At 35.9% G+C, this 15,096-nt stretch overlaps 1 protein-coding gene across 1 annotated transcript; it reads right to left on the bottom strand.

Moving 5' to 3' along the window:
- On the bottom strand, positions 3,243–14,588 carry LOC105176144 (fimbrin-5-like). Its single transcript, XM_011098858.2, has 14 exons — positions 14,223–14,588; positions 13,971–14,141; positions 13,495–13,751; positions 13,193–13,364; positions 13,056–13,094; positions 12,889–12,957; positions 12,673–12,789; positions 5,568–5,779; positions 4,887–5,042; positions 4,608–4,807; positions 4,299–4,456; positions 4,123–4,219; positions 3,900–3,991; positions 3,243–3,647 (listed from the first exon to the last, which is right to left on the bottom strand). Exons 1-14 carry the CDS (start codon positions 14,307–14,309, stop codon positions 3,489–3,491), a joined length of 1,986 nt encoding a protein of 661 aa, XP_011097160.1. The 5' UTR covers positions 14,310–14,588; the 3' UTR covers positions 3,243–3,488.

Below are 15,096 nucleotides of genomic sequence, written 5' to 3'. Positions count from 1 at the left end.
ATTTTGATTACTTATGAAAAACCACAACATTTTGTAGTGTTCGCTGGCAACCAATTCTAGAATTGGATAGCAGATCATAACCACTCAAGGCATTTATCAGATTTTATCAATCCTCCATTCATTTTCTCTCACTATATCCCCTCTATTAAAGTAAATCAATCCAAGACCACTATTGCTAACGAGATACATTGAAAGGTAAAAAGAAAAGGGACAATGCACTCTGTCCTGTCTTGTTATTGCTCTTCATTTGAATAAATACTCTTTCGTATTAGGTAAACAAAAATGAGAATACACATCTATGCAAATATACAAAAATATTACAAAGCACATAGATAGACCACAAAGACAAACAATACCCGTAATGAGCATAAAATGTTGTGAAACTATGGTGACATCATTCTTGAGAAAAAGGGTTGATCAAGATAGAAATGAAGACTTAGAAATTGAACGAGAATGGCAAATGTAACAAGACGCAGATGACATTCGTTGGCGCAGAAGATAAAAGCAACACCTCACTTCTTCTATGTTCAAAATGGAAGTACAACATGTTCTACCGTGACACACACACGCACACCCACACACCCCGTACACACAAACACACACACACACCCCACACGCACACACACACATACCCACCCACTCACAAACACACACACACACCCCACACGCACACACACACATACCCACCCACTCACAAACACACACACACACCCCACACGCACACACACACATACCCACGCACCCACACACACACCACACACACACACCCCACCCGCACACACAAACACACACACACACACACCACGACACCACACACACTCGCACCCACACACCACACACACTACACACACACATCAAAAAAGAAAACGTCGCACAGATAAGGAAATGGAAAGCCAGAACAAGGAGGGGGCATTATTCAACAAAATTTTTCAAGTTTGTGGTCGATAAAATTAAAAAAGAAATGCAGTAGCTGAGCAGAACATATAAAAATATATTCGTTGACATCATGATCTCAACAAAAACCTGCTACACCAGATTACTAGGAAACTGTTACCACTCAAATATGTGTGAAACTGCCCATAAGTAGCTGAAGGCGGAAAACTAATTGAAACATGGGCAGGTGAATGATTTGTTCTTTACCTGATAAAGAATAAGCCACATGTAAGCACAATCATGAGTCAAGCATCAGCTACAGCATATATAACTGATTAATTATTCCTGAGCAAAAGGACCATTCTCACTCTTCCAACATTTTGTAGTGGTCGCTGGCAACCAATTCAAGAATTGGTTAGCAGATCATAACCACCCAAGGCATTTATCAGATTTTATCAATCCTCCACTCATTTTTCTTACTATATCCCCTCTAATAAAGTAAATCTATCCAAGACCACTCTTGTTAACGAGATATATTGTAAGAAAAAAAGAAGAGGGACAATGCATTCTCTCCTGTCCTGTTATTGCTCTTCTTTTCAATAAATACTCTTTCATATCAGGTAAATAAAAATGAGAATACACATATATGCAAGCACACAAAAATTTTACAAAGGACATAAATAGACTACAAAGACACACAATACCCATAATGAGCATAAAATATTGCGAAATTATGGTGACATCCTGTACGAGAAAAAGTATTGTGTGATAGAAATAAAGACTTAGAAATTGAAGGAGAATGGCAAATGTAACAAGATGCACATAGCATTCGTTGGCGCAGAAGATAAAAGCAACACCTCACTTCTTCTATGTTCAAAATGGAAGTAAAAAATATTCTACCGTTACACGTACACACACACACACACACGCAAGCACAAGTACACACACACACACACACAAGCAGACACACCCGCAAATAAGCATAAAATGTGGCGAAACTGAGGTGACATCCTGTACGAGAAAAAGGGTTGCGTAGATAGAAATGAAGATTTAGAAATTGGAGTACAACGACAAATGTAACAAGACGCAGATGGCATTCGTTGGCGTAGAAGATAAAAGTAACACCTCACTTCTTTTATGTTCAAAATGGAAGTAAAACTTTTTCTACCAATTAAATATATATTTTAATTAATTAAAAATAATTGTTAGATTTAATAATTAACATTTATAAAATTATTTGAATTTAAATATAATTTAATTTAATATTTCAATTTATATTTAATATGGCAGAATTTAATTTATTTTTTAAGGTGAGAAATGACAAAAGGAAGACACAAAACAAGCCAAAAAGCCCTTTGTATGTTAATAGACCCATAGAGGGATATTTTAGTCCCAGTATTATTAAATATGAACCTAAACTGCAGAAAATGACTATCAAACGCAGCAGATGCGCGTCTCCTCCATTTGCCGTTAGTTACTAACAGAATGAGATTTTTTGCTGACTAAAACAAAACATGAGGGGATTTTTAGCCTATTCTGAAAACAGGAGGGTGTTTTTTGCATACTTTCTAAAACACCGGGGCAGCATGTTTATATGTTTATTATTATACTTTTCACAAACACCAAACGCCTAGAAATTCCAAGAGAACACCCCTTTGAACCGTTTTAAATATTTCCGCCGTGTACTCGAGCCATGCCGATTCTTTCAGTGGTATCAGAGCCCGATTCGGTGTTGTGGCTTTAGGTCTAACATGTTATTATTTGTTAAACATGAACAACGTGGAAGCATGAAAATTTAAGAGTAAATTTCGAATTTAATTTTCGCTTCTACTTTTATCTTCCAAACTATAACCTCGTGTGATTATATTTTGTTGTTGCATAATTTTTTATACTACGGCAAATGCGCGGGAACTCAAAGGGGGTACCCCTTGAATTCATTTTTTTTACGCTTCAAATTTTATTATTATATGTATTTATTTATCACTTCCGCTAGGGCGTTCCCGGGTTGTACCACGCGATCCCTTCAATATATGCTTTAAGCATAACAACAAATATCGGATGTATGCCGAGGATGCAGTAAATAATTTTCCAAGAGCTATGCTCTTGACGCACGTTAATAAAAAGTTGATTCTGAAAGGCTATAGTGATAATAGCTTCCAACGTCAAATGAAAAATTTCTAGTCTCAAACACAAACACAAATCTGTAAGCACTAGTTTCAAACATTGATTGCACTTTCTTTTTCCTCTTTGTTATCTGATTGAAACAAAAGTTCAAGTGAACTCGTAGGAATACTTTTAGGTTCAGATATTATTAGATGAAGGATGATAATATGGTTTTATAGTTGCGCAGAGAGAGAAGCTGAGTTGCATATGAGGTTTCGTTTTTCTCATTCATACTTTTTTATGGAAACCTTTCTACAGAAGTATTACACTCTTACAAACTCATCACCTCCTTCACTCAAATATTTTCTTTCTATGATGACTTTCTCCAGAAGCATTACACTAAAAAGAAAACAGAAAAGCAAGTATATATTATTTATATATGCATTCCAGCATGAATGTAGGTCCTGGAGATTATGATTTTCAGTGCTAGCTTCAGGGAGAACAGTAGCTCCTTATGAAGCATCCTCAATGGACAAATTAGATAGATCAGCTGATTCACCGCCGCCGTCTGTGGGTGCTACTGGGGACGTCTGCTCGGAGTAGCAACCCTTTCGTTGCAGGCTCCAGTACATGATGCTTGCTGTCAGAGTTAAGATCATTTTCTGGTTCACCTATCACCACCAATTCAAACACATATTTAGAAAGGTTAAGGGAAGATGTATACATGTATCACATATACAAACTTCCAAAGGCATAGTTAATGCATGACTTGACTTGTAGCAATGAAGCATTTCTCAATCTTGCCAAGTTACTGAAATGGATAACATAGTAAGATAAGAAACCAAGTAAAAACCAGCAAATCATCAGGACTTTAAGCAGTTGCATGTTTTGAATCATCTCATCAATCCTACTGCTACATGTACCTCCATGATGTCCTCAGGTAATAAAAATATGGCACATCCAAGCTTTCTGGCAACACTGATTATATATGTTGCATTTGACTTCATATCCTCATCTGCAATTACAAATAAATCCAAATTACCAACTTGAGAAAAAGATGTTGAACATTCACCAAGATGATAAATGCGAGCAAAGATAAAAAATTAAGTCATTCGATTGGGCAAACATGAAGAAGAAGTTGCGTACCAGTTTCGCCTTTTGTGACGAGACTCCAGTTAACTACCCGCGGCTCTACAGCACTTAGTAGCTCAAGAAAGAAAGTCCCATTTGAAAGGCTTTTGTCCTACAATACCAGAAAGATCATTAACTGACACATAAAACAACAAACTGAGTACACAACATGATAAGGTATCGGGCATTACTTTGAAGCTCTCCATTTCGGAACTTCTACCAGATTTCTTAACTTTGTTGTTTGCCCAATTTAGTATGTCAGCATCAGTTATCTCCTTTTCTTGTGAATGAAATCTCAAGTTCTTCAACAGTTGGAGCATAGAAAATCTCATTAACTGCCATAGGAAGGCTGCAAAATTAAAGAAAACAAAGGAAAAACCAGTGAAGTTGAATAATAGACAAAATTAAGAGGCAAGAATGAACCTGAGAAATGGTTCTTGGGAAGTTTCATACAGAGGTTTGGAGAAAACAACAAAATTTTCCAAGTTGGAGAATTTTACCTAATATTAGCTTTTTGTTTCCCTGCACAATATCATTGCCAGCTACATTCACAAGGGAGAAGTTGAGTTCCTTCCCAAGACTTATAACTTGGTTGCAATTCTCAACTTTCCTAAAAGGCATCTGAATTGGAGGTTTTGTAGCCAATTTCCAATTTACAGATCCAGGAGAAATTTTATCCAGCACTTCCAGAAGAACCCATCTGCATGCGTGCAGTATGTATAAAAATCAGTGGAAAATTTCACAACTCAATATCATAAACAAAGAAATGGAATCCTCACCCTGTCCTCACATCCTCAAATAAATTGTTCACAGAAGAGTCAACTCCGAGGCTTTTAATCCACAGCCGGAAGCATCTCTCTTCCCGTGAAGTTTCAACATCATCTGTCATCATCTCAGCAAACGAACTCTTTGTGTTGTCCGTAGTCAGTCCATTTCTGAATAAAAAGTGATTTGTAATCATATTAAGAAGCATCACTGGAAAAGAAAGCAACACAAAACAGACTAAGCTTCAAATTTGAGGGACCAAAACTGTAATACCTCCAACACTCCACTCTATAAAGAAGTTCCACTGTATTAACAGAGTTCAAACAATCAAGACTACTTCTGTTTGGAAATGTAAACTACTTTCAGAAACTTCCTGAGCTTGAGCTCTCCAGAAACAACTGAATTCAGCCAATGAGTGGCATTTTGAGTCTACTTTCGACTAAATGAGGTTATGAATCAAGCATACTCCATCGGCAGAGAATTATGTAGAGGTTTGTCAACAGCCATCTACAGTGACGTGTTCTATTATATTGTCATTCGTTGTTCCATTTCTCTCTTCAATTAGATTATTAAGAAAGAAAATGCTCCAGAAGTCTGACATTGCGGCACAATCTATATTACTTAAAATGACTTAAAAGGAGATAAAAGCATCCGTCCTTTGCACCAAATGACTAAAACTTAGCATCTGGTCTAACCTGTGTTGGAATATTTGAGCAACAAATGCAAGATTTAAGTTTGGTGAGCCCTCAACAATGTCTTGTGGGGTAACATATCTCTGACATTCCAGCTTATCCGCTTGCTGAAGAATCAAATTTGCCCTTTCAGTAGGATCTTTCGTTTCCAGTGTCGTAGTTGTGCCATGTTCTGGGGCAAGAGCATTGAGCAAGTGAGCATATGCTTCTCCATCCTGCAGATGAAATGTACTCGTGAAATTGTTTAGGACAACAACCAATTCAAGTTGGGAAAATATATTACAGCCAATCAACCATATGCATTGTTCATCTTCTAGAGGAAGAGTAAAGAAGAAAATGAAACAACAAATTAAAACAAGCACTCGCAATGAATTATTAGGAAAATATTGTATCAGAAGCACAACCACGACATTGGACAGATAAACTAATTCTCCAATAATAGCAATAGAGAAAGATCTCATAACAACTAGCTGGACAAATTTTGACAAGATTCCTATATTGTATAGAAAATGCACCATATCTTAGCAGATGAAAAGATTGCAGTAACTTTATATGGGTACACATATAATTGTCCTTTTTTATTCTTCTTGTATAGTTTTCATCGTCATTGCTATCATCATTTTATTCAGTTTTATCTTGCTATCTCTTGTTCATGCTGAAACACTAATTTTTACTTTTATCTGTTAAGAAAATAAGTTAATTGAAAGTCTAACGTAATGTTTGGATTTATGTTTTGAGTGATTTGTTTTGTGAGAAAAAAAAAAAAGATAAGTAAATGTTCCGTAGTTAAAACAACAATAACAGATAAATGTTTAGAAAGGTCGAATACCTACCAAATGAAAAACTCAAATTAATACAAGCAGACCATTATGAAGCAATATAAGGGCTTTCCCCGAGAAAATATGAGAGTCTAATTCCTACCACCCACCCATCACTGGCAGTTACTTTCTATCTTTCAGAGATGAAAAATTGAATGTGCAGTTTTTCTCACAGTTCGCTGATTCTTTCCATCTTGGTGGATCTGAATTCCTATCTCAGCTTATTTTCTGTGCTCATATCTTTGTTGTGTACCTTATTTTGTTCCTCTTTTGAAGCTGAAGTTACTTGGCAGAGAACAGAAACAATAAAAAGGGCTTTTCTTATTTTATTATGATTCATGTCCTGAAATAGAAAAAGACTCCGGAGCACTTTCCATTTTGGCAGCTTAATGACACAACCATGATTGTTGGGAATGACTAATGCAATTTGTCTTCCTTACCGTTTTCTGATTTTTTTTGTTCGTGGTTTCAACCTTTCTATCACTAGTATGCGTGTTAGAGACTTATAGTTGTGTTAACCTTAGGGAGCGAACGGTTTACGCTATCAACACCATGGTAGCACCGAAATTTCGCTTTCAAAGTAGTAGTTTGCCCAGGCACAGCTTCTATTTTCCAACAGTTGAAAGCGAAATTTGTTCTAATGGTTGTTCCGGTTACTAAAACACTGCCTGATCTCTCCAAGCTAGAGCCACTTGACGAAACCAATTTTAAACGATGGTCACAAAAGTTGCTCATCTTTTTTGAACAATTGGACGTGAACTATGTGCTGTTCCAAAATCCACCGGAAACGGTAGCAGAAATCTCCACTCTTGTCATTACTACAACAGCGATCAGTGCAGATTGGACAACTACAAAATCTGAGGATAAGGCAAAACAGAAATATGACAGAGACAATAAAACGGAGCGCCAAAGAAATCTGGACTACAATGGATGCAAGATATGGAGGTGATGACGCTAGAAGAAAAAAGTACGACGTCAGTACATGGCTCCAATTTCAAATGATCGATGAGAAGCTCATAATGGACCAAATCCACGGATACAGAACCTAGTGACAGAAGTTCTGAGCGAGGGTATGAAAATGTGTGAGATTTTACAATCTAATGTACTACTTGAAAAATTCCCTCCTAACTAAGAACAATCAACATAAGGCATTTAAAGGACCTTACTAAGATCCAAAACAACAAAATACTGTGCTACTGCTGTGGAAAACCATGACAAAACATACTAGTGCTATCAAAGAAAGGATCCACAAAAGGCAAACTAAAAACCAGCCACTCAATCTACTCCACAAGTCAACCTAGCAGAAAATGAAGAGATCATCACTGCGGTAGTTGTAGAGGCCAACCTGATGGAGAACAAAGAAGACTGGATACTAGAGACTAGCACATCTAGGCATTTCTGCTCCAATAAAGCCCTATTTCATGAACTTCTTGACGCAACAGATGGCGAGTGTGTCTTCATGGGGAACTCTACAACTATCGGAGTTTTGGGTAAAGGAAAGATCTTCCTTAAACTTACTTCTAGCAAAGCACTAGCTTTGAATGACGTATTATAGGTGCCTTCTTTATGTAGAAATCTAGTTTCTGGTAGTTTCTTGAAAAAAGCTGAATTGAAAATTATGTTAGAATCTGATAAGGTAATAATCATTAAAAATAATAACTTTGTAGGAAAGAAATACTTATCTGATGGTTTATTTGTCCTAAACATTGTTTCCACTGCTATTAATAAAAATTCTTCCAATTCTGCTTATTTGATGGAATCCATTGATATTTGGCATGGTAGATTAGGACATGTGAACTATTCCTCTATTAAAAGGTTGAAGATTATGAATCTTATAAATATTTCTGACACAAATAGATGCTCTAAATGTGGAGTCTGTATAGAGGCAAAATACGTAAAGAAACCTTTTAAACCTGTCACCTCTAGAAGCACTGAATTACTCAAATTAATTCACTTGGATCTAGCTGATTTCAAAAACACATTAAGCAAGGGTGGTAAAAAAAATTTTATCTCCTTCATTGATGATTTTCCTAGATATAATAGGATTTATCTATTAAAATCAAAAGATGAGGCTGCTGAAATGTTTATGAAATTTAAGGCTGAAGTTGAAAATCAATTAAATAGGAAGATTAAAAGACTTAGATCTGATAGGGGTGGAGAATACAACACTAAATTCTTGAAGGAATTCTGTGAGAACAATGGAATAATTCATGAGATTAGTGCACCTTATACACCTCAACATAATGGCATAGCTGAACGCAAAAATAGAACTCTGAAAGAAATGATGAATGCTATGCTTCTAAGCTTAGGTATGCCAAATAATATATGGGGGGAAACAGTTTTATCTGCATTGCTATATCCTTAATAGAGTCCCACATAAAAAATTGAATAAAACCCCTTATGAATTATAGAAAGGGTTTGCTCCTAACTTTAAACTTTTTAAGGTGTGGGGTTGTCTAGCCAAAGTGGCATATCCAGAATTTAAGAATACAAACATAGGACCTAAGATCTTTGACTGTGTGTTTATTAGGTACGCCCAAAATAGTGCCACATGTAGATTCATATTTTTACATGGAAAAAATGCAAGTAATTCCCTTGTGGTATCGCAAATGAGCAAATTACCCTCTTATGAAAAAATAAATAATATCTCCCGGTATTTTTTAAAATACAACAATTTATCTTCTTATATTTTTTAAAATGAAGCAATTTACATCCCTGTATAAGGAGGTAAATTGCTTCATTTTAAAAAGTACAGGGGGGTAAATTGCTATATTTTTTCATAGGGGGTAATTTGCTCATTTTCAATATTATAGGAGGTTAAATTGTTGTTCACCCATTTTTAAATGATAACTCTCTTCGTGAACCAAGAGATGCTGAATTCTTTGAACTAGTTTTTCCATTGATTAAAACTACTAGAACAAACATAGCCTCTTTAAGCAACAAACATTTGTTAACTTCCTCTAATTCTGTTGTAAATGAACTTAGAAGAAGTAAAAGACAAAAAATGGAACATAGTTTTGGACCAGACTATCTAACTGCTTTCCTATTGGAAGACCTAGAAAATCTAAATGAAGACTTTGGTCAATGTTTCTAGTTGAAGATGATCCCAAGACATATATAGAAGCAATAACCTCCATAGACTCTAGTTTCTGGAAAGAAACCATTAGAAGCGAACTAGATTCTATCATGTTAAATCATATGTGGGATTTAGTGAATTTGCCTATAGGAAGTAAGCCTATAAAATGCAAATAGATTTTCAAGAAAAAAATGAACCACATGGGTCAATAGACAAATTTAAGGCACGATTAGTGATTGTGGTTCATACTCAAAAGAAAGGCATAGACTATTTTGACACATACTCACCTGTGACAAAAATTGCAACCATTAGAACTCTAGTTGCAGTGTCAGCTATTCTTGGCTTAATAATCCACCCAATCAAGAAAATAAAGTATGTAAACACAAAAAATCACTATATGGACTAAAAAACAAGCACTCAAACAATGGTATGAAAAGTTTGATCATACTTTAACAACTAATCGATATAAGACAATCATATGTGTATACTCAAAATTGTTTGGGACAGAATGCGTTATTATATGCCTACATGTCGATGATATGCTGATTTTTGGCAGCAACTTAGAAATAACTGAGGAAACCAAAAGATTCTTATCAGCATAGTTTGACATAAAAGATCTAGGAGAAGCTGATTTAATCCTAGGCGTTAAAATTAGAAAAAGTGAAAATAGGTTCTCTCTTTGTCAGTCACACTACATAAAGAAAATCTTGGACAGTTCGGTGGTTAAGATGAGATACCAGTCAAAACACCTTATGACCGGAGCGTATGTCTCAAAAAGAATAAAAGTGATAGTGTCACAAGCTGAGTATGCAAAAATCATAGGGAGTGTCATGTTTCTCATTAACTACACTAGACCTGACATAGCTTACGCTGTGAGTAGGCTAAGTCGGTATATCCATAATCCCAATAATGAATACTGGGATGCATTACGTTGCTTGTTGAGATATCTAAACAGTACTATAAACTTGAGTTTGCACTTTAATAAATTTCCCGCAGTGTTAGAAGGATTTGTGATGCGAATTGGGTTACTAATAATGATGAAGTAAGCTCAAGTAGTGGATATGTTTTTACTTTGGGTGGGGGAGCTATTTCCTAAAAATCTGCAAAACAAACTTGTATAGCTCGCTCTACTATAGATACTGAATTTATAGCTCTTGAATTAGCAAGTCAAGAAGCAGAGTGGCTAAGAAACTTATCAGGAGATGTGCCCTTGTGGGGGTCAACTGTGCAGTGTCTCTGCATTGCGAATCCCAAGCTGCTATTAGAATTGTCAAGAACTATGCTTACAAGGGCAAAAGGAGACATATTCGTATTAGACATGAAGTAGTAAAAGAACTCCTAAAGAATGGGATAATCTCCTTAGATTATGTGAGGTCCGAAAGGAACTTGACAGATCCTATTACGAAAGGACTTATCAGGAGAATTATATTAGAGTCCTCAAGAGCAATGGGGCTAAAACCCCTTGATTGATGGAGTATGGTAAATATAAATCCATAGCCTTGTATTTTGGGTGGTCCTAACAAAGACTTCATGGATAACCCTGACTATATTCAGGAGGATAGCCTCATAGCTCAATTGTTGAATGGTCTATAGATTTGATGAAGCTATCTCGATGGCCTCACTGACCTGAGCGATTTCGATCACCTAGCAGGCCTTTTATTTGGTAGGTAAGATCGCCAAAGTGTATCATCTGATTTGGCTACGAAGGAAGGGTGTGAAGGTGGGCTGCCTTCTATGAAAGAAAATTGGAAGTTCTTTCTAGAGCACTCATCAGAACCCAAGTATTAGCGCAAAGCCATTAATAGGGCTCGGAACTTTTACCGTGGAACAACGAACACCAAGGAATTTATACATGATTGTTGGGTCTCAATCTGAGCTATTGAAAGTTCAAGAGTTATATCATTCTCGTTAGCCATTTTGATTGCCTCACTTCATTATGCATTAATTCAATCAAAAGTTATTAATGCTTAAGTATATTTCTTCCTTCACTCAGAAAATCATATTCTTTATCTATACTAGACATTTGCGGGGAATTGTAGGGAATGACTAATGCAATTTGTCTTATCCCACATAGGTAGTGTAACTCCTTTTTTCCCATATATATTGAGCCAACTTATTATATTTGGAATGAGAAGTGTGGGTAGGTGGATTTTGGTAGAATTACCACACGCACGCGCCCGTTGGGCTGGGCTGGCGTGGTTATATTCCTTTTGGAAAAATTACATTGAAATCTCTCATTCTTCTCGGTTTTGAACTCCTAAGAAGACCAAGTCATGGAGGTTGAGGAAAATCCTCCAACTTGGCCGATTTTTGACATACTAATAAGAGTTATGTTGCTTATTTTTCTCAACCACCCAAGCTGGCTCTTCTATAAATAACCTCACTTCTATTCGTTCATATATACAATTCTTCTAGCTCTTATTCACTGTTTACAGTCCGAGCTCTCTTCTGCTCTCTCGTCTTCCTTATCGTTTTCTAATTTTTTTTGTTCATTGTTCCAAGCTCTCTACCACGAGTGCACGTGTTAAAGAGTTATAGTTGTGTAAACCTTGGGAAGCGAACGATTTATGCTATCAGCACCACAGTAGCACCGAAATTTCACTGTTAAGACAGTGATTTGCCCACAACACAACTTCTATTTTCCAACAATGATGTCTTGCAAAGCAAAGGAGCTATAACATTTCCGAAAGTTTTCATAAAAATATTTTGATATCACAAGGCTAATTGGACTTCAAGATATTAATGAACAAGAAAGCTAGGACATCCTGGTTCAGTAGAGGTACAGAAAATAAGTTAATCTACCTTTCATAGGAGAATGCTTGAAGCAATGGGTATAGAACTATGATCGATTTTCATTTCAAAGTTATTGAGAGTTTTGGCAAACTATTAACCAAAGCTCCAGTATTCCACCAAACTGGAAAAAGGAAACAAGAAATAAAAACCAACGAAGAGAATTAAAAAAAATAAAATGTCATAGAAATTGAGAAACATGAAACATGCGATGTTGATAAAGTTTGTTCAAGATACGAGGTTACATGATTGTGGAAGTCTTCCGCGGGATACAATTTCACAATAACATACATTTTCATTGTCCAAGTTTTAGTCACCAGCTATTTAGCATTCTTTGCTATTTCACAAACTGTAAATGCTCCATCTAGGAAATTCATAAGCTACAAAAATTTAAGAAACAATTAAATAGCAGCTGTCTTCTTACCTTGAGATCAGATGAAAAATTGGTAACCGTCTTTTTATACCCGGCTTTCTTTAGATGAAAATTCATCCATTTCAGTAGAACTTTCTCTGGGGCTAAGCTAATAAGCTCTTCCACATCCTGTACTTTGTGGAATCAATAATTCAAGAATAAGTTTTAAAAAATCCCTTTAGTTAAGAGAACGTGGCAACTGCATGCTAACAAGTCGATGATTGTTACCTTACTGTCCTCCACCAACTCAACAAGTTCAGGAGTCTTCTTCAGATTAAGATCAGCTAACAGTTGTATCTGATTCCCACAATATTAAGGGTAATATATGTGAACATTTAATTTTATAATATCTGCAGCATATAATCATAACATGGTGGAATGGAGCATATGTTTACCTTGATTATTTGAGAAATCAGTCCAACGACTAGATGAGGCTGTAGAATAATTACAACACTACAGTCAGTTGCTTCATGTATATTATAACTACCATCTGTTTGAAATTGCAAGATATAACTAGGAGTAGCTTGCTTACTCTTGCTTCAACCAAATCTTGGGTGCCAATATTCACCACAGTACACCCAATTGCCTTAGCAGAATTGAGGCACAAAGTATGGTTTTCATTCCTCTCCCATGGATTTAGCACCTGCTTGGTATTGATAGCTCGCTCATCTATTGTACCAGGTACTGCTACATTAATCAGCTTACTGCAGAAAATAATTAAATGGATCAACTACAACATACAATATATGCTTGTTTCTCCAGATGTGTGCATCTAAGTATGGATGAATTTGCCGAGATACCATATTGGTGAGGAATGTTAAGTGGAGTATGTACCATAAAAGAACACCATCCTTGGCCAAGTCGAAGAGAGCATTTGTTGAGGGATCTATAGGAAGATATTTACTTAAAAATGGATCATCTTTGAGAAAGTTGTTTATGTGGGTAACATAAGAGGACTTCTCAGATTCACTGATTGTGTGACGAAGCGTAGTTGTAGTGGCTTTGAGAAACGAGGTGGATCGGAATGAAGGTGTACTTTTCTTGGAACCGCCCCCTTTTGCTGTTGCTCGAGCTTGTAGGTTCAGATATGCCTTCACATGACACAAACAAAAGTGATATATGCTTTGATTTCAAGGATGTGATTCAGTGACTATACGAACACATAAGAGAGTGTTATGTCCGTCTAGTCTAGCACATGAGTCATTCACATTTTGTTCTTACTAATATGAATACCAATAATGACAGCAATGAATGGGAGCGGGATAGAGGAAGAAAGAAATTGAAATTGTGTATAATTCTCAAGCACATACCCGAAGGAAGGATTCAAAATCGATTTCTTGGTCCATGTCTGACGATTCCTCGCTCAAGATGTCCTTAATCTCGTCCTGAGTTAAAATGTCAAGGATGGCCTTCAACTTCACCATAACTGGTGGCAGAGCTGCCAGTGTGACCTTCCCGGAGGCATCCTTGGCTGAGCTATACTGTAACAGTATGATATCCGATCATTAATTGAATTTATTTAAAAAAAGTAATATCAACAAACACTCAGTGCATTGACATACTTTGGATTGAAGGCCACGAAGCTCGACTTGAGTAAATTGGCTCTGAAGCCAAGGATCTGAGACAAGAATGCCCACAAAGCCGGACATTTTTATCTGTAGTATATATTACTTGTCAATGAAGCTCTAGAGAGTAGAAGAAAAACTTAGGATCCACAAGAAAAGATCAAGATTAAATAGAGAAAGAAGAAAAGATCAAGAAAGTAGATCGACAAACAAGAATGATCTTTCAAACATGAGAGATCTGATAATGATTAGAATATGAAAAAATGGATGGGATCACAAAAGATCATGCATGCATGGTCACTTTTGATAAGAGGATGGGATTCAATTGTAGATAATAATCAAGGATTCCATTTCTTTCTTTTCTTTTCTTGATCACTTTCTGCAATATTGTGTGAGCATGAGTTTGTGTCGGAAATGCAAAATGTAAATGAAAATTGGGAAGGAGAAATAAGTGTATTGCCTTGAGAACCTGCGAATAGTTAGGAAGGCAAAAGGCAAGCAATGGAGCTTGCATGCTAATACCTTTTTGTTTTCTCTTTTTTTTTTCTTCTTAGAAAAAAAAAAGATATATATAATATATATATATTCTCCGTATCTAAAAGTATCAATAGGTTTAGATATTTTTTTTATGTATCTTATAATTCTGTTGATTAATGATATTTACAACTCTCTTAGTATTTTTTAGCAAGTCATGTTTTTGTCTTGAACAGGCAAGACAAATGGATACTTCAAAGCTATAAATAAAAAAAAAAAACCATGACTACTATTATAGACTCACGTTGCAGATGATACATAATTTTTTATTTTTAAATATTAATTATTTTTCTTTCTCCATCCTAAAGTGATGTGTAAATAACTAAAAGAGTTCGAT

This window comes from Sesamum indicum, linkage group LG13, assembly GCF_000512975.1.
Source record: "Sesamum indicum cultivar Zhongzhi No. 13 linkage group LG13, S_indicum_v1.0, whole genome shotgun sequence".
Classification (NCBI taxonomy): Eukaryota; Viridiplantae; Streptophyta; class Magnoliopsida; order Lamiales; family Pedaliaceae; genus Sesamum; species Sesamum indicum.
Note: the sequence above shows the minus strand (reverse complement) of the source record. Positions and strands in the feature narration are given on the sequence as shown.

Excerpts from the sequence above, each read along its gene's own strand:
- LOC105176144 (XM_011098858.2), bottom strand. The coding sequence starts at position 14,309 with ATGTCCGGCTTTGTGGGCATTCTTGTCTCAGATCCTTGGCTTCAGAGC. Across the intron at positions 14,142-14,222 it reads TTCGTGGCCTTCAATCCAAA|TATAGCTCAGCCAAGGATGC; the intron begins GTATGTCAATGC and ends ATACTGTTACAG. Across the intron at positions 12,790-12,888 it reads AGTTGGTGGAGGACAGTAAG|GATGTGGAAGAGCTTATTAG; the intron begins GTAACAATCATC and ends CACAAAGTACAG.